The sequence below is a fragment of the Colletes gigas genome, unplaced genomic scaffold, assembly GCF_013123115.1.
Source record: "Colletes gigas isolate AHSC1104 unplaced genomic scaffold, ASM1312311v1 Colletes_gigas_Sc00020, whole genome shotgun sequence".
Taxonomy (NCBI): Eukaryota; Metazoa; Arthropoda; class Insecta; order Hymenoptera; family Colletidae; genus Colletes; species Colletes gigas.
Window position 1 is genome coordinate 571550 of NW_025106649.1, and position 23135 is coordinate 594684.

The following is a 23135-nucleotide window of genomic DNA, read 5'->3' on the forward strand; positions in this document are numbered from 1 at the left end:
TTTAGGTAACAATAGTGATTATACAGGGTGTTCAGTCACCCCTTTTCGGCGAAATTGAAAAGTTTTAAATTATTCTGAAAAAATTATTTTCAGTCGCGTGGTTCAATTACAATCATTTTTGGTGAATAGACATACCCCCGAAATCCTACGCAGTTTCGAGAAAAAAATTCGAGTATGTGTTGAAAGTTTTGGGTGAAAAAAAAGAATTTCGAATCATCTTGGAAAAATTATTTTTAGTTACAGGGGTCAATTACAAGCATTTTTGGTCAACAGACATACCCCCGAAATCCTATTCAGTTTCGAGAAAAAAATTCCTTACCGAAAATATAATTCCTGACCACTAATTTCTGCCTGAATTTTCATGCGAATCTTTAAAATGTTGTAACTTCTGAACAGATTGAAGGATTTTAATGTTTCAAAAAGCAAACAATGAGTATTTTAGTGGAGAATATGTAGAGAGTATGAAAATGTTGGAAAAGTTGTTTCGTAACCACGTAAAGTGAGAAAAACCCCATAAAAATGGTTCAATATTCAAACATCTACAACTCCTACAATAGCGAATATATTTCAATGAAACTTTTTTCAGAAATAGAGCTCATGGGTACTTACAAAAAAATATTAGACAACTTTTCTGTAGAGCATCAAACAAAATTACTAAAAATAAAAAACGAATGTCTAAGAAAAATCGACGGGGGTTGCCTAAATTTTTCGACGAAAAAAAAAAATTTCAAATTGTTCTGGAAAAAATATTTCCAGTTGAAGGGGTCAATTACAAGCATTTTTGGCCATTAGACATACCCTCGTAATCCTACCCAATTTCGAGAAAAAAATTCGAGTAGGTGCTGAAATTTGTCGGTGAAATTAAAAAATTTCAAATCGATTTGGAAAAAATATATTCAGTTGGAGGGGTCAATTATAAGCATTTTTGGTCGAAAGACATACTCCCGAAATCCTACGCAGTTTCGAGAAAAAAATTCGATTAGGTGCTGAAATTTTTCGGTGAAATTAAAAAATCACAAATCGTTTTGGAAAAAATATATTCAGTTGGAAGGGTCAATTACAATCATTTTTGGTCATTAGACATACCCTCGAAATCCTATGCACCTTCGAGAAAAAAATTCGTGTAGGTGGACAAATTTTATTAATAATTTTGTTAATAACTTTTCAACGAAGCCTCAATCGACAAATTGGTATTCTTGATTTTCGTCTTATTTTGGCTTCTAGAATCGCTCATTAAAGTTTTTCCCAGGGGTGGCCGGACACCCTGTATACTAAGCTTGATTCATGAATTTCTCCAGTTTAATATTTTTATAATTCACCAAATTGCACATTCATAGTTTTTGATATAAGAAGAGAACAATACAGTACAGTAATTTTTGCAATATACTAACAAGAAAATCTTTAAATTTAATAAACAAGTCACTTGTGCACTTCAATTGGATTTAAGTATTATTTTCATCTTCGATTAATTTTTAATATATTTTAACAAGGTACACATTATAATATTACACAAATAGAATATAATATTCCAATACTTCTATGAGTAGTTTATGTCAAAATTTAAACAAAAAGATTTGCGGTACACTCGTGATAAAAGTGCAGTTGCGAGTCTCGGGTTAGAAAGCATCGATGCGAAAAATTAATTTCAGATATTAAGAAGCAGAGTACTGCAACTTTCAACACTTATTTGTTTTTTTAAATAATTGGTCATCCGGGTAAATTCCCCAAGGGTCCCAGGACCGTCACGATCGTCCTCTGCTATCCGTTAATTAACAATATTTCAACGCGAGGCCCTCCGTTGCTCTCTCAACAGCTGTATTGAAACGATAATTTTGCCCCGGGGCAATGGCGATCCCGCGCCAACGGTATTTCTTTTTCCGCGTTTCGGGACAAACGTTGCGACTGTCAACGATATATCAGCCGCAACTACGCAACGTTGCGAACACGATGCGCTGTGTTAACGAGATACTAATTCGCCCGTGACACAGCACGCGAGTGAGATCTCGCTGAAAGCTCGGCGTCCAGAGAAAGAGGGACGATTCGACGATCGCGCGTCGCTGCACGCGGCTGCGGTAATTCCGCGTACGCTCGCGCGCGTGTAAAACGCCCGCGAGTCGATGAGCCATACTCTGATTAATTACACACGAGGCCACCAGTTCCTCGCCGCGATCTGAAAAATTCGCGAGCCGGCGAATTTTAATGAAATTACGCCATCGCGACGTACGCCATACAAGCATAGTTTCTCCATGCGTAAAATATATTTTCAAAATATAGTTTTTCAATAAGAGCCATAGAAAACAGGAATGATCACAGATGCCATATTCGTTCTTCATTTGTTAACCTATCATGGTTGTTTAGCAAGTCGAGTATCCTCAGGATATTTTATAGAAGTCTCAAATATATTTTAAAAATATAGTTTTTCATTAAGAGTAATTTTCAAACGACTATAACTTCTACAATAGTGAGTGTATTTCATTGAAATTTAGTCTGGAAGTAGAGTTCGTGGATATCTACAGAAAAGTATTAAACAAAATTGCAGTAGAGCGTCAAACAAAGTTATTAAAAATCAAAGCAAATTTTAAAGAATAATCGACAAGGTGTAGGTGGACAAAATTTTCAGCAAAATTGAAAAATTTCAAATCGTTCTAAAAAAATTATTTTTCGTTGTAGGAATCAATTACAATCATTTTTTGTGAACAGAGATATACCCGAAATCCTATGCATTTTCGAGAAAAAAATTCAGGAAGGTGAATAAATTTTTCGACAAAATTAAGAAATTTCTAATCGTTCTAGAAAAATTATTTGAAGCTAGAGGGATCAATAACAATCATTTTTGGTGATTAGACATATACCCGAAATCCTACGCACTTTCGAGAAAAAAATTCAAAAAGGTGGACAAATTTTTGACAAAATTAAGAAATTTCAAATCGTTCTAGAAAAATTATTTTAAGCTAGAGGGATCAATAACAATCATTTTTGGTGAATAGACATGCCTCCAAAATGCTACGCATTTTCGAGAAAAAAATTCAGGAAGGTGAACAAATTTTTCGACAAAATTGAAAAATTTCGAATTGGTCTAAAAAAATTATTTTTGATTGCCAGGGTCAATTATAATAATTTTTGGTGAGTACGCATACCCCCGAAATCCTACGCGTTTTCGAGAAAAAAATTCGAGTAGATGCTGAAATTTTTCGTCGAAATTAAAAAATTTCAAATCATTGTAAAAAAATTATTGTCGCTTGAGGGGGTAAATTACAATCATTTTTGGTTAGTACACATACCCCAAAATTCCTACTCATTTTCGAGAAAAAAATTCCTTACCGAAAATATAAGATCTGACCAGGAATGTTCTATCAAAATTTCATGCGTATGTTAAAAAATTCATAATTTCCAAACGGATTGGAGGATTTTAATGTTTCAAAATGCAAACAACGCGTATTTTAGTACAGAATATTTAGAAATTCTAAGAAGATATTTAGAAATACAGTTCGATGAGAAATCAGTGCTTGTAGTTGACAGTCTACGCGTTTAAGTTTATTGTTATTATCGAGTTCGATGTACGATTGTCAAAAGACACACCGTTCCCACATAATATTTCCCAGGTGAATCTTACACGGTATCGAATCCTTGGAAGGACGGAAGTGGTACCATTATGTAAGGTCATATAAGTGCGACAGGTATGCGAGTCCTTCGACGAGAAACACGAACACAGTGGATTAACCTGCGTCCGTGGTCGGACTCCGCGACACCCGGTGCAGCGTGACTGACGTGTGTGTACGTATCGCGAGCCAGGCGGTTATGCAACTCATTTTATGTTCATTTCAAGAGACAATACGCTGGCACGAGATACCGATCAAACATTCCATCAACAGATACCAATGTCAAATTACGCGGTGTCAGGATTGTCCAGCGAAACCTCAAATAGTAATAACAGAACTGTCAAATAGTAATACGGTAGATCCTCCGTTATTCGAACGTCCGATCATCCGACCATTCTCCTATTCGAACGTTTTGTTATCCGAGAGTAAAACCCACGTTGCATCCATATTTTACAAATTCCGAGTTATTAAATATTTTATAGTTAAGGCAATTAATTTTATTCAACAGTTTGACAATGTTTTCTCTCCCCAACTTGTCGGCTTAAATTCTCTCGTAATATTAAAAATTGATTCTTAGGAAAATTTAGAATAATAATGACACCAAAATGATACGAGATTAGTGCATTGAAAAATAAAAATTGCACGATAGTGAAACTGTTTTCTTCGAGCACAGTGATAGAAATAGAGCAAACCGATCTGGAATTCATAAATCTTTAATTTATTTGTATCGTTTCTAAATTCCAGGAGGCACAATAAGAAAACTATTTCATCGCTATTTTAAACGAGAAGAAATTTTTACCCAACGATGCAGAATTTATTCTTTGCGTTTCTATTCCTCGATGGTTTCGTTCACCGAGAGTTTCTCGCGACGGTCGTCCGAGCTCGCAACACACAGAGATTTAAATTGAAATTATAGTCTCGACGACGCTAATTATTTCTATCACGAGTGGAATTAAAACTGAACCAACGGCTCAATGACGCGGAGCATGCACTTTCTTAACTGTCGTCTGTTGCACATGTGATCGTGTCAGATCTGACTAAGGTCGAGGCAGAAGCAGCGTATGTACTTCGTTAAGAATTACCCTCTGGCGTGTTCGCCATCATTGTCGCGAGCGTTTCATTCGATACGATCCTATCTTTCTTAATATCGTTCAAAATTTTTACAAATCTAAAACGCAAATTGGCACTCGTGTTCCATGCTTCGAAATTGACAAATTGTCTGCCTTGTTATTTGATTTGCCATTTTATGTGACATAATCGGGTCGTTGAATTTATCTGTGAATATCATCAATCTGTCGTTCGAGCGACTAGAAGAAGACAAATCGTTCCTACATGGTTTGAAAAAGAAATTATTTCATCTATTATTTTTTAGAATTAATTCTATTTTATAATAGTTTAATTTACTAAAAACTTTAGGGGTGAGAAAACTTATAGACATTATTAAGATCAACAAACGCATCAATTTTTGTAATAAAATAATTTTTTAAATGTATGTAAGGAATACAAAAGACATCCATATAAATGTACAAATGCAACAAAATTAAGAAAAATTACCTCTTATATTCTAGAGTTCTACTATTTTTTAGAATTAATTTTATTTTATAATAGTTTAATTTACTAAAAAGTTTAGGGGTGAGAAAACTTATAGACACTATTAAGATCAACAAACGCATCAATTTTTGTAATAAAATAATTTTTTAAATGTATCTAAGGGATACAAAAGCCATCCATATAAATGTACAAATGCAACAAAATTAAGAAAAATAACCTCTTATATTCTAGAGTTCTACTATTTTTTAGAATTTATTTTATTCTATGGTATTTTAATTTACTTAAAACTTTGGGGGTGAGAAAACTTATAGGTATTATTACGACCAACAAATATATGAATTTTTATGATAAAAAAATTTTTCAAATACATCGTAAGGGTGCAAAATTAAGAAAATCAAAATGAAGAAAAATTAGTTCCTACGTTCTACTATTTTTTAGAATTAATCCTATTTTATAGGTACTTTCTTGAAATTTGAAGAGCCAAAACTTGAGGGTAGAAAATATATAAATATTATTAAGACCACGAAATATATTAATTTTTATGATAAAATAATTTTTCAAATGTATCTAAATAAGACCCTAAATTTAAGAGTAGTAAATATATAGATATTATTGAGCTCAACAATCATATGAATTTTTGTAATAAAATAATTTCTTGAATATATCTAAGGGGTGCAAAATTTATAGAAATAAATGTACAGATGAATCAAGATTAAGAAAAATGACCTCCCATATTTTATAATTCTATTATTTTTGAAAATTAATTTTATTCTACAATGCTTTAATTGAAAAATTGATGACTTTAGACAACCTTCCTCAAATTTGAAGAGGATCCAAAAGTTAAAGACAGAAAATGTATAGGTATTGTTAAGATCAGCAAAAATTAATTTTTGCGATAAAATGATTTTTCAAATACATCTAAAGGGTGCAAAATTTATACAAATAAATGTACAAAATTACGAAACATGACTTACATTTTATAATTCTATTACTTTCTAGAATTGATTGTATTCCATAATATTCTAATTGAAAAATTGATCACTAGACGACCTTCCTCAAATTTAAAAAGGACCCAAAACATAAGGGTGAGAAAACTCATAGCTATCATTGAGCCCAACAAATACAATAATTTTTCTACTAAAATAATTTTTCACCCGTATCTAAAGGGTACAAAATTTATACAAATAAATGTACAAAATTAAGAAAAATTATCTATATTTTATAATTCTATTACTTTGTAGAATTGATTGTATTCCATAATACTCTAATTGAAAAATTGATCATTTTAGACGACCTTTCTCAAATTTAAAAAGGACCCAAAACATAAGGGTGTGAGAACTCATAGCTATCATTGAACCCAACAAATATATTAATTTTTGTGATGAAATAATTTTTCAAATGCATCTAAAGGGTACAAAATTCATACAAATAAATGTACAAAATTACGAAAAATGACTTACATTTTATAATTCTATTACTATGTAGAATTGATTGTATTCCATAATACTCCAATTGAAAAATTGATCACTTGAGACGACCTTCCTCAAATTTAAAAAGGACCCAAAACATAAGGATGAGAGAACTCATAGCTGTCATTGAGCCCACCAAATACATTAAAAATCCATCCGTACGAACGCACAAGTAGACAAAACTAAATAAATTTACCTGCTACGCGGACGATCCGTATTCTTCGTCACGTTCGTATCGCTTGTCGACTTTTCGAAAACTGCTCCAGTTCCGCATCGCGACAACAAGGACGGCACATGGCGAGGATCAAAGTTTATTTCGATCTAGTTCCACGGAAACGGTTCTTGAATCACCGACGTATATAATTGGCGAATGACAACAGTTCGAGAATTTACGTACCCGCGGTGTCAAAACAAATTGCAACCGGTATCACTTTATTTTCGCCGGTCACGAATTTTCGGCCGCCCACGTGCGCGATTATCCGTCGACGGGGGGAGACTTTGTTCGAAAACAAAAAGAAAAACGTTTTCCACGATTATCGGAGACGATTGCGAGCGAATCTCGTTAAAGAGTAGCCACGGAGGGCATTTGTCGTCGTCTTGGTCGTGACCAATTCATTGTCGCTTCACCCGAGAGAGCGAAAATATCGCTTCGACTGGCCATGCCTATTTATAAACCTTCTTAAGGAGATTCTCGGACGTTTTGCTTCCTCCTGTCTTTCTCTTTTATAGCAATAACGCCCCCTCTTTGTTCTTGGATAACGCCGGACACTTAAAAGAGGAGTCCCTGGTGAACGTAGCAAGGTGGCCAAGCCACCAGGATCCCGAACACAACGTCACGACGAACGGGACGATTGAGTGTCGTATCGTTTTCAAAGTATCCTTTACACCGCAGAAGGTCGTACCAAATCCCACGACCGGTATCCGATCGCGCTTTCCTCTTCGATTTTCGTCCTGATTGGCCACCATGAATTTTTAATGCAATTGTTTCGACGCTACGAACCTCTGGACGAACAGAAAAAAGACTTCTACTTTCATTTTTCGTTTATTGCACTTTGTCTGTGGGTTGTCTGCTTTTGACAAAAGTTTAGACGAGCTAAAATCTTCTTGAGAATTATTAATATCCCGAGGGACTTCTTCATTCTAGAGGCGTACGACTTGGGGAAGGTTTCATTCATCTCTGGGAAAAATTAGGGTCGCGAGTCCTAGATCCTACGATTACAGAGATACTCTTTCTGATACGGAGAGATTTTTAACTACCATAGTTTTATCTTTCATTCAACCCCGGAATAGTATAGCCACGCGCTGCATTTTCTATTCATTTTTGTCACAGGGAAGATAATTTTTTGTGGACGTAGAAAAATTGTGTTATTCTTATTAAAAAATTCAACTTTCCTCCTCGTTGAATAAATGATCTTAAGGGATACATAAATTGTCCATTTATTATTTCTGTTGTCAATGAACTTGAATTAAAATATTAAAATAAAATTGAGTTCCAATCCTTTTTCTGTTATACATTATTCAATATTCTCTTTTGCATAGTGTTTTCACCAGATAATTACTACAATTTCATATAAGCTAACATACATTTCTAATTCCTTAAATTACGACTGTAGAAGATATACAGGATAACTAAATACAATCTAAAGATTATTTATTCAATTTTCAAGCTTCGTTGAATTCTTCAACCTGAAATACTCTTTCGATTATTTTCACCAAATAATTACCACAATTTCAGATAAGCTAACATACATTTCCAATTAAATTCATCTAACATGGCACCAAAACTTTTTCTTTAATTTTAAGGTAAATCTTGAAATTTTTCTCAGAGAGTTTGAAAATGGAGACACCAGGTGTGGTATCGCAGAGTTGAATTTACAAGACAATTTTTCTGTCGCTTCCGGCGATCGAGCACGCGTATCATTTTCAAGATGCAAGATTTCGTTCGGTTTACATTCAAGTCATCCATTTGTTTAATCCTGAGATAGTGGAGCCAGCAGGACATCTGTATCGCGTGTTTAACCGTCACCAGCGCGAAAATATAACACGGGAAACTGTTACTGCATCCGTAGTAACAGACCCACCACTCGTCGTACACTAACCGCTGATAGATAGAGGCCAGGCGCACACGCAATATCGAAACTGAGTTTCGTCCATTTTCCCACGTTTCGTCGATCAAATCATCCAAGTTTGCAGTATTTTTACAACGAACGGCTTTTAAACTGCCGTTCTCGAGTCAATTGTTGTCACACCAATGAATGAAATGATAGAGGAGCACGAAATGAAGGGCAGAAAGTAAAATTAACTGTTAAAATTATTTATTATCTATTGAAACAAAATTTTAGGGCCTCACAAACAGTTTCATGAGTGTTTATATGGAGGTTACCAGTGACCTCAAACTTTTAATATATTTCAAAATTATTCACGATGAAAAAACTCTAATACTTGTAAAATTTTAATATATCATTAAGTTATTTATACACGAGTGATAGGATCGTTTTACTAGAAAGTTGAGAAGATTAATTGTCAAGAGATGTTAAAGAAAATAAGTCTAAATAGTACTCATATATTTTGATGAAAGATGAATTTTAGATTGTTTCCAATCGTATTAAAATAAAATTTTGTGACCTCATAGACAATTTTACTAGTATCGATATGGGGGTCACCGGTGACCACCACGTCAAATTCCAATATATTTCAAAACTATTCACAGTGGAAGAATTTTAACTGAGAGGCTACAAAAATTTCTAAACGTTAAAAAAGATGCATGGGATTATATTTCGATAAAAGTAGAAAAATAAATACTAAATGGTAGATTATATAGTTTCCAATTGTCTTGAAACGAAATGTTGTCCTCGTAGACGATTTCACGAGTACTGGTCCGGAATTAACACGGTTGAGTACCGTGGCGGGCACCGGTGACCAGTTTTTTTGTTCGAGCCGCGTTGTCGGTCACCCGTGACCGACACTTTGACATACACCGCTTCCTCAAATCGCGAACCGTAAATAAATTCTAATAGTTGTGAACTTGTCGGATTAATATCGTTTGAAATACCATGCAATAATGAGACCACTATCGAAGCGACATTTCCAGCTTTTGCGCGATAATTTGAACAAATCTTGAGGATAAAAATGCTCAGGGTCGTTTCGCGTGAGTAGAAAGGCATGAAAAACTTCCTGGTTACACAACGTGGTAAACGACACTATTGTTATTAAGAGTGCTATGAAATAACATCGTTAATTGTCGAGTATTTCGAATTTTTAGCGATTATTATCGTAAAAAACTAAATATTCGACGAGTTATTCTGGACTGGATAAATATTTCTGTTTGTACGCTGTTCGTTGAATAAAAACTGAGGTTTCCAATCGTGGAATTAAATATTTCACGAGGAGCAGATAAAAATGTTCGATCGATCAAACGTTACGAATAAATTGCTATGCGTTGGTTTTATTGGCCATCAATTATTAATAAAATCGTGTCAGTCACGCTATAATTTGAACAAATGCGAAGGATACTTTTGCACGTGGAAAACAGCAGTCAATGTATTACGTATATTTTCGTAACTTTAAATATTTTTATAATCATATTTTGATGCACAGCAACAATGATCTATTTTCTTTTATCTAATCTATGCGTTTTACTGTCATTTTGATCTAATTTGAAACGTTATTTTATTCGAATTTCTCAAGTTCAAAAATTACCACTCACTCGAAATCGTTGCAATTTCTGAAGATCTCTTCTCAATGATTTTATTCGCGACTAAATTATTCTTCATTTAAACTGAACTGATTTGATAATTCCGAAAATCTTGCATGAAATGACAAAGTCCTCCCAAGCCTTCATCCCTAATCGTCAAATCAACAAACGTTTGTCACAAAATTAAGAAAAGATTACACTCGAAATAGTCTCATCGTCGACACCGGATGAACGTCATAATAAATTTAAAAAACGAAAAATAAAATCTCCAATCACCTATTCTTAATTCAGTAAAGTCACCGTTTGTCACAAAATGAAAAAAAAGTTTCACTCGAAATCGTATCCTCGACACTGGACGAACGATAATTAAAGAAACGAAAAATAAAATCTCCGATCGACTATACTTGACTTAATAAAGTCACCGCGCGTGATTAATTATTTTTTACGAAATTGAGAAACGACAAACGATAATTCCGGGTCGGATTCCCGCCGAATCTTTCGCGGCACGAAGATCCAGGAGCGCGATCGTCGCAGCATCCACACTACCGGGTCACTCGTGAGACACTAACCGACGAGAGACAGAGAACGCAGACACGAGGTAGAGGTAAGCTACACCGCAATTGGTCGGGTCGAGAGGTGGTGGAGAGTGTGTTAGCAGGGTGCAGAGAAAGAAAGAGACGGCGGTATAAAAGTGGAGAGGGTGGGAAGTAGGAACAAGCAGGTAGTGGGAGTCGAGTAGTGGCTGCATATACGGACCTTAAAAGCAGGTATCCCACGTGGCCGGTGCTCATACCATGGGGTCAGTTTCGTACTATAAAGCAGTCCCCATAAAAATAACCACCGAACCTCTGTGTTCCTGATCCAATTCCTCTTTTACCATCGCCAGGTTGTTACAACGGCCGCGATTCAACGCGCATGTTACGATCCCTATCGTGTTAACTCGCTTGCGAACGAAATGAGCTATTTTTACGATTTAAATTTCCCGCTTTCGTAACTTGATTTCCATTATACGAGGGTCGACGAGGTTATATCCGTTTAAATGTTGATGGGAATCGATTAAATGTGCTTTTGGATGGTGGGCTTCGTATGCTGTCTGAAATTGAATAATTAATATTGTTTCATTCTTTCGAAATGGTGATTTCACCATTGCCAAGTTGTTACGTTCGAAATGGGCTATTTTTACGATTCAAATTTCCCGCCTTTCGTAACTTGATTTCCATTATACGAGGGTCGACGAGGTTATATCCGTTTAAATGTTGATGGGAATCGATTAAATGTGCTTTTGGATGGTGGGCTTCGTATGTTGCCTTAAATTGAATAATTAATATTGTTTCGTTCTATCGAAATGGCGATTTCACCATTGCCAAGTTGTTACGTTCGAAATGGGCTATTTTTACGATTTAAATTTCCCGCCTTTTTAACTTGATCTCCATTATACGAGGGTCGAGGTGATTATGTGCGTTTCAGTGTGAATGTAAGACAATTAAATGTACTTAGGGATGGTAGCTTCGTATGTTGTCTTAAATTGAATAATTAACATTATTTCATGCTTTCAAAATGGCGACGAGTACTCAGTTGTACGATTTCTGAATGGTGAAAACGTTACTGCAAAAGAGATTCGTACTTTCAAAATGGCGATAAAAATTGAGTCACTGCAAAAGACATGTACAATTGTAGTACACAAAACAGTGCAGAATCTATTTGAAGCTACTCAAAACAAACAATGGCTGATAATCTGAAAGTGTACACCTACAATATGAATCTAGTGTGATTACCATCTTTTTGCAAAGTTTAAAGAATTTTTAGAAAAAAGATCCATCATAAAAAATAGTATTTATTTCAAAAGCCAGATTCTGTCCTAAAAAATGGAATTAATGGAAGTTTACTCTATTTCGAATTATTTCATGAAAAATTAGATTCATTGATCTATGACAGTAAAATCTCTACGTGATTTCGAGTAAGCAGAAATCCAAAGTATTCTGTTAAACTTGAACATCTTCGAACATCTCGAAAATTTTGCAGTTTAATAAATTCACTTTCCGCGACGATTCTCGAAACGGTCTAAAAAATTAGCATAAATTCTAACAAGAGGCTTCCGGTTTGCTTGTCCGTATCCACGTATAATGCACGACCGATTTGGAAAGGTAATGAGGTCTCCTTTCTGGCCGATACGCAACTACATTGTCGAACGAGTTCTCGTTCCTGAAAGATTCACTAATTCGATGTCGTACTTCACGGAGAGAAGAGAACGCAGGGAGGGGGCGGGGGGAAAAAAGACGCCACCCTCTCGCGGGCTCCTGCAAAGAGTAACTTCCAGGATACACAATGACCGAGTAAATTGGATGGAAATTCACGAGCCCGGGAACGGTCAGCGCATTTTCTACCCCGCATGCATTTTATATGAACGACCGAAAACTAAGCTCGAACTCGCTGGTAATTATTTCAATTTTAAACTCTCGAATAACTCGTTAAATCCGCGCTTATAGTAAACCCCTATAATCTATAATAATCTATAATATATCGAGATTCACCAAATAATATGCGTTCGATTAATTCGAAAGCCTCGATATAATGGATTTATCAATTATGTATTCGATTAGAATGGTTTGGAGTAGGCTCCATGTCCTACAAATTTTTAATAATTGCAAAATCACGTTTCTCTCCTTCACTGACGTTCGATTCTTTTGATTTTTCATTGCACCAAAAAATATCTAAACTTTGCAATTCAATGAAATAATACAGATGAAGTAATTTAATTTTTACGAATTTTAGTTCAGGGAATCGACTTTTGGTGCGGAGAATTTTTCAGATATGTTATTTATATGTTTTATATGAATTTTCGACAATAGCCTTTTCAGTGAAACCTCGTTCTTTCACCCTGTTTGGTTTTCTCATTTTATGTACATTTTGATGAATGAAACGATTGAATACAGAAAAAGTATACGTACACGTTCGTTGATATTGCAACAAATTTTGCATTATTCTTTAGAATCGTGGACAACGAAAGGAATAGTCGGCTATTTTCAATGTGATCTGCTGTATTTAAACTGTGTAAAATACGCGTCTTGAAACCACTAAAAATTACGACAAATTTCAATTTCCGTGGGAGGAATGGAGATTTATGGACGTCCACGCAACAGCCAATTAGAGTTGCACACCGCCTATGAATGAGAATCTCCTTCCACTGGACAATAATTAACGAAAGAATGAAATACAGAATTGGTCGTTTCAATTGAGTAAATTCAAAATTACAATAAGTTTGTTATAAAAATAGTAAATATTGTGAATACTATTTTTATTTGGAGCAGTGACTTAATTCCAGGAAAAAATAAGACAAAACTGAATACACAAAATACACAAATTATAAAGACAAGAGACATTTATGTATGTTTACAAAAAAAAATATTGTTTTCTCTTTTGCTATAAGAACAAGTATTTCTAATAAATTTCATTCGTGTCCATCGTTTCCACGAAAAAAATTACGTATTTCAGGAGTTTCGACATAGTGGCCTTTCAATCATGTGCTCACAATGTGCTAAATTTAGCATAACTCGAAGCCACTAAACGAACCAACGCAGTAACTTGAACCCAACGTTCAAGAAACTTCAAACAATTTGATACGTTTGTGTTCCCGAAAAAAAGAAAAAAAAAAAAAAAAAATATGAGCGAAGGAATTGAAATCGATCACTTTTGCCTAAATTGTAACAATATGAAGATTTCTATTTCAAATATTTTTTTTCTCTGAAAAGTTCTGAATCGAATACTTTTCACGACGATAGATTACCAGGAAAACCACACCCAGGTTTCCCGGGAGGGATTTTCCGAATCCCTCTTACAACCTGCTGCGTAAACATCCCACCTATATTTAGGACACCTGTAGCGAACATTTTCGTCAACGAAACGACGGTGATCGAATGTTTGCGCTCGCTCATGCTCTTTCACGACTTCGTGTTCTCGCTTCGACGAACAAATAGTTACACTATCGGGTCAAACATTCGATTATAAAACGCCTTCGACTCTGATTCTGAATCATCTTTGGGTAAATAAAATTCCACAGACGCGTAAAGTTAATTACACGAATCGAAGAAATAACTTGTTGAGGGTAAAATCAAATTAGAAAACAAAACATTTCGTAATGAATAAATAAGAATTTAACGTTGGTCTCGATGGTTATCCTCCTATTGATAATATAAAAAGGAAAAATTCGAAATTTAAGAAAAAACAAATAAACCTTGATTGATATAAATACTGTTGTATACAAGAGATTTTTTTTGGGCGCGATTATGGCTATAGAAATGAGATTATGGTCTACGAAAGTGACAGATATCATCGAATGTAATCTGTTTTCGATAACTAGAGCATGCATTACTCGGACAGTTAGGCGTACGCGTAATTCGATGACGAGCCCTCTCCTGACTGCGTCAATAGTTCTCTGTTCGTTGTGTGTATTCGTTCGCGAGGCTTTGCTTTTATTTATAATTGATTACCGTGAACTCGTTAGAAGCTGGTCGGTTGACTAATAACGTATACACCGTATGAGTCACTCCCACGGGAGTGGACTCTCCGTGAAATAGAAATAGATCGCGATGGACCGACTCGGACGGTCAGAGATGCGACGCAGGCGACCAGTTCCGGTTTGGTCGATGACTCTTTTAAAAACAACACACACCTGATACGAGAAACGTTACAGACACGGCGGAACTTCATTTATTTTCCCTACGTTTGTTAAAACAATCAGAAGTTAATCACTAATCTGTCGCTAACCATCGTAAAGTCGAGGGAACTGTTAGTAAATTCATAATAAATATTTTGTGAATTTTTCTTTTGCTATTCATCGTTTGCTAAAACACTTCATTAGAAATTTTTATTGTATAAATGGATGATTAATGACAAAACAAAAATTCATAAAGAACAAGTGAGAATTTAACGTTGGTTATTAATTTTCTTCTATTGATAATAAAGTATTTATTACGAATTTTTATTGTATAAATGGACGATTAATGTCAAAACAAAAATTCATAAAGAACAAGAATTTAACGTTGGTTTCGTTGGTTATTCATTTTCTCCTATTGATAATAAAGTATTACGAATTTTTATTGTATAAATGGACGATAAATAGCAAAATAAAAGTTCGGGACTGGATAAATTAAAAGGAAGTACATATTTAAAAATGTGTTGTTTGGTGAGGTACAATTGCATTTATTTTTAACCGTGAGACAGTGATCATTGACAAAATTCTATAAATGGAAAATCGTTCAAAAATATCGAAGAAATAGATATACACGTATCTGAATTTTTGTGATAAAGAAAGTGAACGTTTAACGAAATTTTCTCGTAACGGAGTGTTTAAAAAATGTATAAAGAGACGTTGAAGATATCTGTCGATAATTACATCTCCCGTAGGATTGGGAGAACATTCTATTTTACACACGGTAAATCCTCCACGATTTACAGTTTCCACGCAATCGACAGTTTCCTGTTTAATGTGGAGTAAGCCTAAAGGGCGCGTTTCCTCTGGTTTACGAGTTAACCCTCTGCGGTCGACAGGCACCGCGTACTGGTGACATAAGTTCCCTTTGTGCACTAACATCAAAGAAACTCCCCCACACTACCATAAATGTAAAGGCGTGCTTCGACTTCCGATTGGTCCAAATCCCTAGTCTCAACACCTATTAATGTCTTGCACCTATGATGTCCACTTTGCTCTCGAGAGCCACTATTATGGTCGAGGTGCTCTGCCACAGTAATTCTCAACGACCCCCCAGTGAGTCACACTATATTTCTTGGGAGGGTCACGAATGAAAAATGGAAAATCACATTTCCTCGTCCCACTTTTCACCTACTCCTTCCCTCAAATCCACTCGAATCTACGATTCCTCAAACAGAGAAAACGTAAACAGTAGTGGGGATTACTCTGTTGCACGTATCCATAACCCAGATTCGTGCATATAGCGAGGTAATACTGCACACGCAACGCAATTTCATTTTCTAGGTCAAGTTGCAATTTTCTTCGAACAAATAGGGAATTTAGTATCTAAATTTCACTCTTGAAAATTTTTATTTAGGCAATAATTTTACCCATTTGTACAAATTATGAGGTAACTCTCAGTATGGAGATTCTTCGAAATTTTTATTTATATAATAATTTCCCCCATTTCTATAAATCTTTTCCACAATTTTCTTCGAACAAATAACAAATATAAAATTGTCTGTGTTACACTTGTTTGAAATTTCAATCCAGATAATTTTGCTCATTTCTAGAAATTACGAGGCTCAGCACGAAGGCTTTCCTGCTCGCGCGGGGGAGTTTTTGTTGGAAAAGTAAAAGTTTCAAGTGGACAGCAGGCATAAGTCGCGTGTTGCGCGGGCGAGCCTTGACGGGGAACACGTGATTCGAGTTTCGCGCTTTACCGTACGCGTTTGGTGTTCGCGTGCTATCGGGGCACTGTTTCGTGCGTACGCACACTCGGGCAGAGCCACGGGCACAAATGCAACAGCGTTGCTTTAATTATAGACCGGAGCCCTTCTCCTTTCCATCGTCTACCCTCGGCACCGCGAAATTGGAAAGCGTCTACGATGGACCACGCTCGTTTCTCGTGGCTGAGGGTAGGGACGGCTATTATACGTACACTGAAACTTTCCAGGAACTTCGAAAAAGTTCCCCAAACTTTTTACTAAATTGGTATCGTAAAGCAATCTTGCAGAAATGGCGCGAAAAAAACATTCTTCACAACCGTGTTTTCGAATTTCCTTAACTTTTAACGAACCTTTTAAAAGTACAAAATGTAGTACCCTTCGAATTAAAATTAATTCACAAGATTAAGTACTCTTCAAATTAAAATTAATTCACTAAAATCAGTACTTATCAAATTAAAATTAATTCACAAAAATCAATACTCTTCAAATTAAAATTAATTTACGAAAATCAGCCTCTTCAAATTAAAATTAATTCACAAAAATCAGCACTCTTCAAATTAAAATTAATTCACGAAAATCAGTACTCTCCAAATTAAAATTAATTCACAAAAATTAACACTCTTAAAATTAAAATTAATTTACGAAAATCAGTACTCTTAAAATTCAAATTAATTTGGAAAACCTAGTACTCTTTAAATTGAAATTAATTCAGAAAAAGTAATACTCTTCAAATTCAAATTAATTAAGAAGAAATAGTAATACTCTTCATATTCAAATTAATTTAGAAAAACTAGTGCTTTTCAAATCAAAATTAATTCAGAAAAAATAGTACCCTTGAAATGAAAAATTAATTCACTAAAATCAGCACTCTTCAAATTAAAATTAATTTACGAAAATCAGTACTCTTCAAATTCAAATTAATTTGGTAAAACTAGTACTCTTAAAATTAAAATTAATTCAGAAAAGGTAATACTCTTCAAATTCAAATTAATTAAGAAAAAATTGTACTCTTCAAATCAAAATTAATTCAGAAAAAGTATTACCCTTCGAATTAAAATTAATTTACAAAAATCAGTATTCTTCAAATTCAAATTAATTCAGAAAAAGCAGTGCCATTCTATATTTTTTTTCCGTTCCTTTCGCGATAAAATAAAAGTTTCACGGTGCTTCGGAATGCTTTCGAGCAATTTTACGAAATTACTTTTCCCAGTTAAGTGCCGTGCATTCGATTTAATTTTAAGACAAACACATTTTAGGACAATGGTTTGCAAGTACCTATAATAAGTTCGCGTCGCCATGAATATTGGGAAAGTTTTAGAGACCACTCGAAGAATCTTTGCTCCAGACTGTTTAAAGGAACTTTTCGATAAGTTTAGTAGGTCGACAAGTTAAATAATACACTTGACATCCGACATCCAACGTGAACCTTAATTTATGGTAGTAACTTTTAATACCGCTCAGAGAGGAACACTTAAGCGAAGCAAACTTTGTTTTCGAAGCTTTTGCTTCTTTCACTAATTTCCATGAATCTATTCTCTCTGTTAATAAAAAGTACGTAAACTAAATTCTATCAAATTTGCATTATTTCTCGATTGATTACTTAGTCATTGAGTCTTTTAAATGGTCATTGCAAAATACGAGTACAATTTTAACAATTTCACGCTGAGAAATCCACTAAATATTACAAATAAAACCCAGTTCCCAATTCTATAAATTTCTGATACTCCCTGAAAATATTAAACGAGATTATCCGAGGCCAAAGTATTCATTTTTCTCGGATAGTAAAATATATAAAATACAAAATTAAAAATTTTGACCTAAATAAAAACAACGAATCTATTTTAGAAGAGTATTAATATATCCCTTGAACTCTAAAATAATCACACGTGAACCTTCTAATACGTTCTCAAATGAAAAATGCAGTTTAGTGCGAAATATTGTGAAAACTAAAATGGCGAAGGAAAAACGAGACACGTGTTTCGTTTATAGAAAGCACCAATTACGATCTTAAGTGGTTAACGTTTCGTTAGAAAAGAATAGTAATTGCTCGAATTAGAATCATGTTTGAAGTAACGCGTATCACAGCCGTTGTCTTTACTAGGTACAATTGCAAAGAGAAGTAATTAACGATCTATAATGGTTCTACGCGATGCAGCTGCACAGAAGAGCTCGTTCAGATTTTATCTACGTATCCTAAATGCAGTTATGGGCTTTCTATTTTTAAAAGACAACTCGTAAACCGCTGCAAGCCACGGTGATCGACTCTCGTCACCATAAGCTGGAAGTTCTTAAATTTACTCTGTATATATTGTACTTGTAAATTTCGTGTAAACGATCTGAACCTTTCTAAGTAATCACAAACACGCCTTTTGATTGATAGATATGGTTTACTTTTTATATTATTAACACCGATCCATCGTATACTAGTTTCATCAGTCGAAAATAGATTCTACGTCCCAATTATACAGGATGTTTGGCCATCCCTGGGAAAAATTTTAATGGGAGATTCTAGAGGCCAAAATAAGACGAAAATCAAGAATACTAATTTGTTGATGGATGCTTCGTTAAAAAGTTATTAAGATTTAAAGTTCCATCCGTGCTGAATTTTTTTCTAGAAAGTAGGTAGCATTTCGGGGGTACGTCCATTTACCAAAAATTATTGTTATTGACCCCTGCAACTAAAAATATTTTTTTTAGAACAATTTGAAACTTTTGAATTTTGCCGAAAAATTTCAGTACCTTCTTGAATTTTTTTCTTGAAAGTGGATAGGATTTTAAGGGTATGTGTATTGACCAAAAATGATTGTAATTGAGCCGCGCAATGGAAGATAATTTTTTCAGAACGATTTGAAATTTCTTTTTTTCGTCGTAAAATTTAGACACATTTCTGAATTTTTTTCTCGAAAATACGTAAAATTTCGGAAATACATCTGTTCACCAAACATTATTGTAATCGACCCCCGCAACTAAAAGTAATTTTTCCAGAACGATTTGAAATATTTTAATTTTGTCACAAACTTTTTCGACTTATCCGAATTTTTTTCTCGAAATTGCGTAGGATTTCGGGGGCATGTCTATTGACCAAAATTGATTGTAATTGATTCCCGTAACCGAAAATAATTTTTTCAGAACGATTCGAAATTTTTTTTTTCGTCGAGAGGTATCTTGTCGATTCTTCTTGAAAATTCGTTTTTGATTTTTAGTAATTTTGTTTGATGCTCTACAGAAAAGTTATTTAATACTATTCTGTAGGTACCCAAGAGCTCTACTTCCGAAAAAGGTTTCATTGAAATATATTCACTATTGTAGGAGTTATGGCTGTTTGGAAATTGGATCATTTTTATGGGGTTTTTCTCATTTTACGGGGTCAAGGAGCAATTTGTCCAATATTTTTAGAGTTTCTACATATTCTCCGCCAAAATACGCGTCGTTTGCCTTTTGAAACATTAAAATCGTCAAATCTGTTCAGCAGTTACAACATTTTAAAGATTCGCATGAAAATTCAGGCAGACATTTCTTGGTCAGGAATTATATTTTCGGTAAGGAATTTTTTTCTTGAAACTGAGTAGGATTTCGGGGGTATGTCTATTGACCAAAAATGCTTGTAATTGACCCCTGAAACTAAAAGTAATTTTTCCAAGGCGATTCAAAATTCTTTTTTTTCACCCAAAACTTTCAACACATACTCGAATTTTTTGCTCGAAACTGCGTAGGATTTCGGGGGTATGTTTATTGACCAAAAATGATTGTAATTGACCCCTGTAACTAAATATAATTTTTGTAGTATGATTTGAAATTTTTTAATTTCGTCTAAAAATTTCAGTACCCACTTGAATTTTTTTCTCGAAAGTGGATAGGATTTCAGGGGTATGTGTATTCACCAAAAATGATTGTAATTGAGCCCCGCAACCAAAACTAATTTTTTCAGAACGATTTGAAATTTTTTAATTTAATTTTTTAATAACTTTTCAACGAAGCTTTCATCAACAAATTGATATTCTTGATTTTCGTCTTATTTTAACCTCTAGAATCTCGCATTAAAATTTTTCACACCCTGTATAATATTAAAATATGGCAAAGTATTGTTTATAAAACGAAGCTTTTAAAAAATAATATAAAATGAATATAATAATATTCGATGCTATTTAAATTAAGAGTAACTGTATTACTCGAAATGGTTTCCGATTTATTCGTGATTTTTTTTTTTAATATCATTTCGAATAGTTATTAGGTCCTCTGCAATTATAACATGGCGAGTTTCGTTAAATTTTCGTTATTGGAATATTAATGACAAGTTTATCGTTAACCAATTCCGACAGAAATAAGTTCGAAGGCGTAATATCAGGTGAACGGAGGAAGTCACGCGATAGACTCACCGCGTCCTATCCACCTATTATTAAATTTGCTATTTAGACGTTTATTTCGGGCAAAGGGTGACGTACAGTTTTCTTCGAGCCACGCCATTGTTCTTTTATCGAGAAATTTTCCGACAGTCTCGGAAATACATTTTCTAAAAGAAACTGCAACAACCTGTACCGCTTAAGAGATCATTAAAACTATATAAAAGCAACAATAATATATTCTTTAGTAAAAATGATCCACCATTGCTTCTATACAAAATCATTTCTCAGCATTTTTAAGCGTTTCTTATTTTTTAGAAATCTTCAAAAGAAAAATCTGAAAATGCTCCAAACAGTAAAATTAATTTACATACAAACATTTAACGTACAAATTAATTAAAATAAATTTTTTTACGAAGATTGAATCCAGATCTAAGCAAGCATACTACAGTTTTAATTTTCTAATAAAGTATTCTATTGTTCTTTTATTAAGCAAAACGTATCGTTTGTTTCGAGAACTAAGTGTAAACGTTTAAACAAAAACTCACCATTTGTTGGGCGTTTCTGGGCTTTCGGTTAACGTCAATCACCTTCTGATTGGCTGCAACGAGGAACGAACGATAATTAATACAAAGATGCCCTTTCGCTGGCTAACGGGGAAATCGTGAATTTATCAATGCTCATCGCATATGGCGTGCGCATACGACACGTGACCACGTTACCCCATCTACTAACGACTTCACTGTCAATTTAGGTATTATGGGTAACTGTCCAATACCATAAACGATTCGACCATTCAGTACTGTTATTTGCCACTTGATTATTGGCACCTCTTTCATTCATTGCAAAATCAACAACCGTTCGACAATCGTAAAAATTCTTTTTATCGCAATAACAATTTAAAAATCGAATATATTATTGAAAGTATTCGATCACACGCTAAGTACGAAAGAAATTAATTTTTATTCGTTAATGAATCTAACAAAATTACTTTTGCCTAATATTACGTGAAGAGAAAATAATAATTCCTTGTAATTTCATAAAACTTTCAAAAAATTTAGTAGTTGAAATTTTTTTATCCGTGACAATGTTTTGGGTCTCTTCATGGATTCTTTAGGCTTAATACATTGAAAAAATTGCTCTAAAATATCAACACAGAAGTTCTTATAAAAGCAAATGAGTTTATGGTATATATTTAGTTATTCTTTCTTGTTTTGAATATATCTATTTTTCCATTCACTATGTTTGGTCTATTTGCTTACTAAAATAGAGGAAAATTTTACTATTGATTTACTTACTGACTGCCTCGACCAGGTCAGCGAGAAGAACTCCGTCGCACAGATCAGATTGAAGATCCGCCACTCTTCTTTTGCAACCACCTTTTTCTAAGTAATAATTCGCCCAATCCGTGTAGATCTGCACAGAAAAAAGCACAATTAGTGATTAATAAATAGACTTACGCCTAGAAAAACATCAGGCTAATGTAATTAACTCAATAATAAATATAATATCAGAAACGACATTACTATTAATGAATTATCCATGATTTTTCGATCGAAAATCTTTATTTAATATTCAATTGCATTGATATCGTTGAAACATAATAAGAAACAATCATACTCTCGTGTGATGAATATTAAAAAAGAGAAAATTATTTTAGAATTTTACAAATTTTATTTTTAAAAATAGAATTAAATAATGTTAAAATAAACAAGAAGGGAAATTATAATCATTATTTATTTTAATAAAATTGACTTTAAAGTCAGTATTAATCAGATATTTTTTAGAAACAATTTATCGATTTGACGTTTAATAAGTCTCTATATTTAGACACAAGCATCTCAGAGACAGTGAAATTCTTTCATTATGTTATATGGAAAATAACATTTCTTTCAACATTTCTAAATTTAAAGCTATTTCACTCGTTCTCTCATAAATATTTATTTCCACGGTCATCGTTCGAGACTCATTCCCGACAGGTATTTTTATCTGCCATAGATCTGTAAAATAAATTATACCAGCGCTCATATATGATGCAGTATATTTTCTAAAATTCAGAAAATTG

General features: G+C 34.0%; 1 protein-coding gene across 1 annotated transcript in view; it reads right to left on the reverse strand.

Moving 5' to 3' along the window:
• The window catches only part of LOC122400878 (neuron navigator 3), a 345501-nt gene that overhangs the window by 289962 nt on the left and 32404 nt on the right, over window positions 1-23135 (reverse strand). Inside the window, exons 3-4 of the mRNA XM_043402613.1 lie at window positions 22369-22486; window positions 21619-21671 (exon numbers count right to left, since the gene is read on the reverse strand). Coding sequence (XP_043258548.1) covers window positions 21619-21671; window positions 22369-22486 — 171 coding nt within the window. The remainder of the gene's footprint in view (window positions 1-21618; window positions 21672-22368; window positions 22487-23135) is intronic.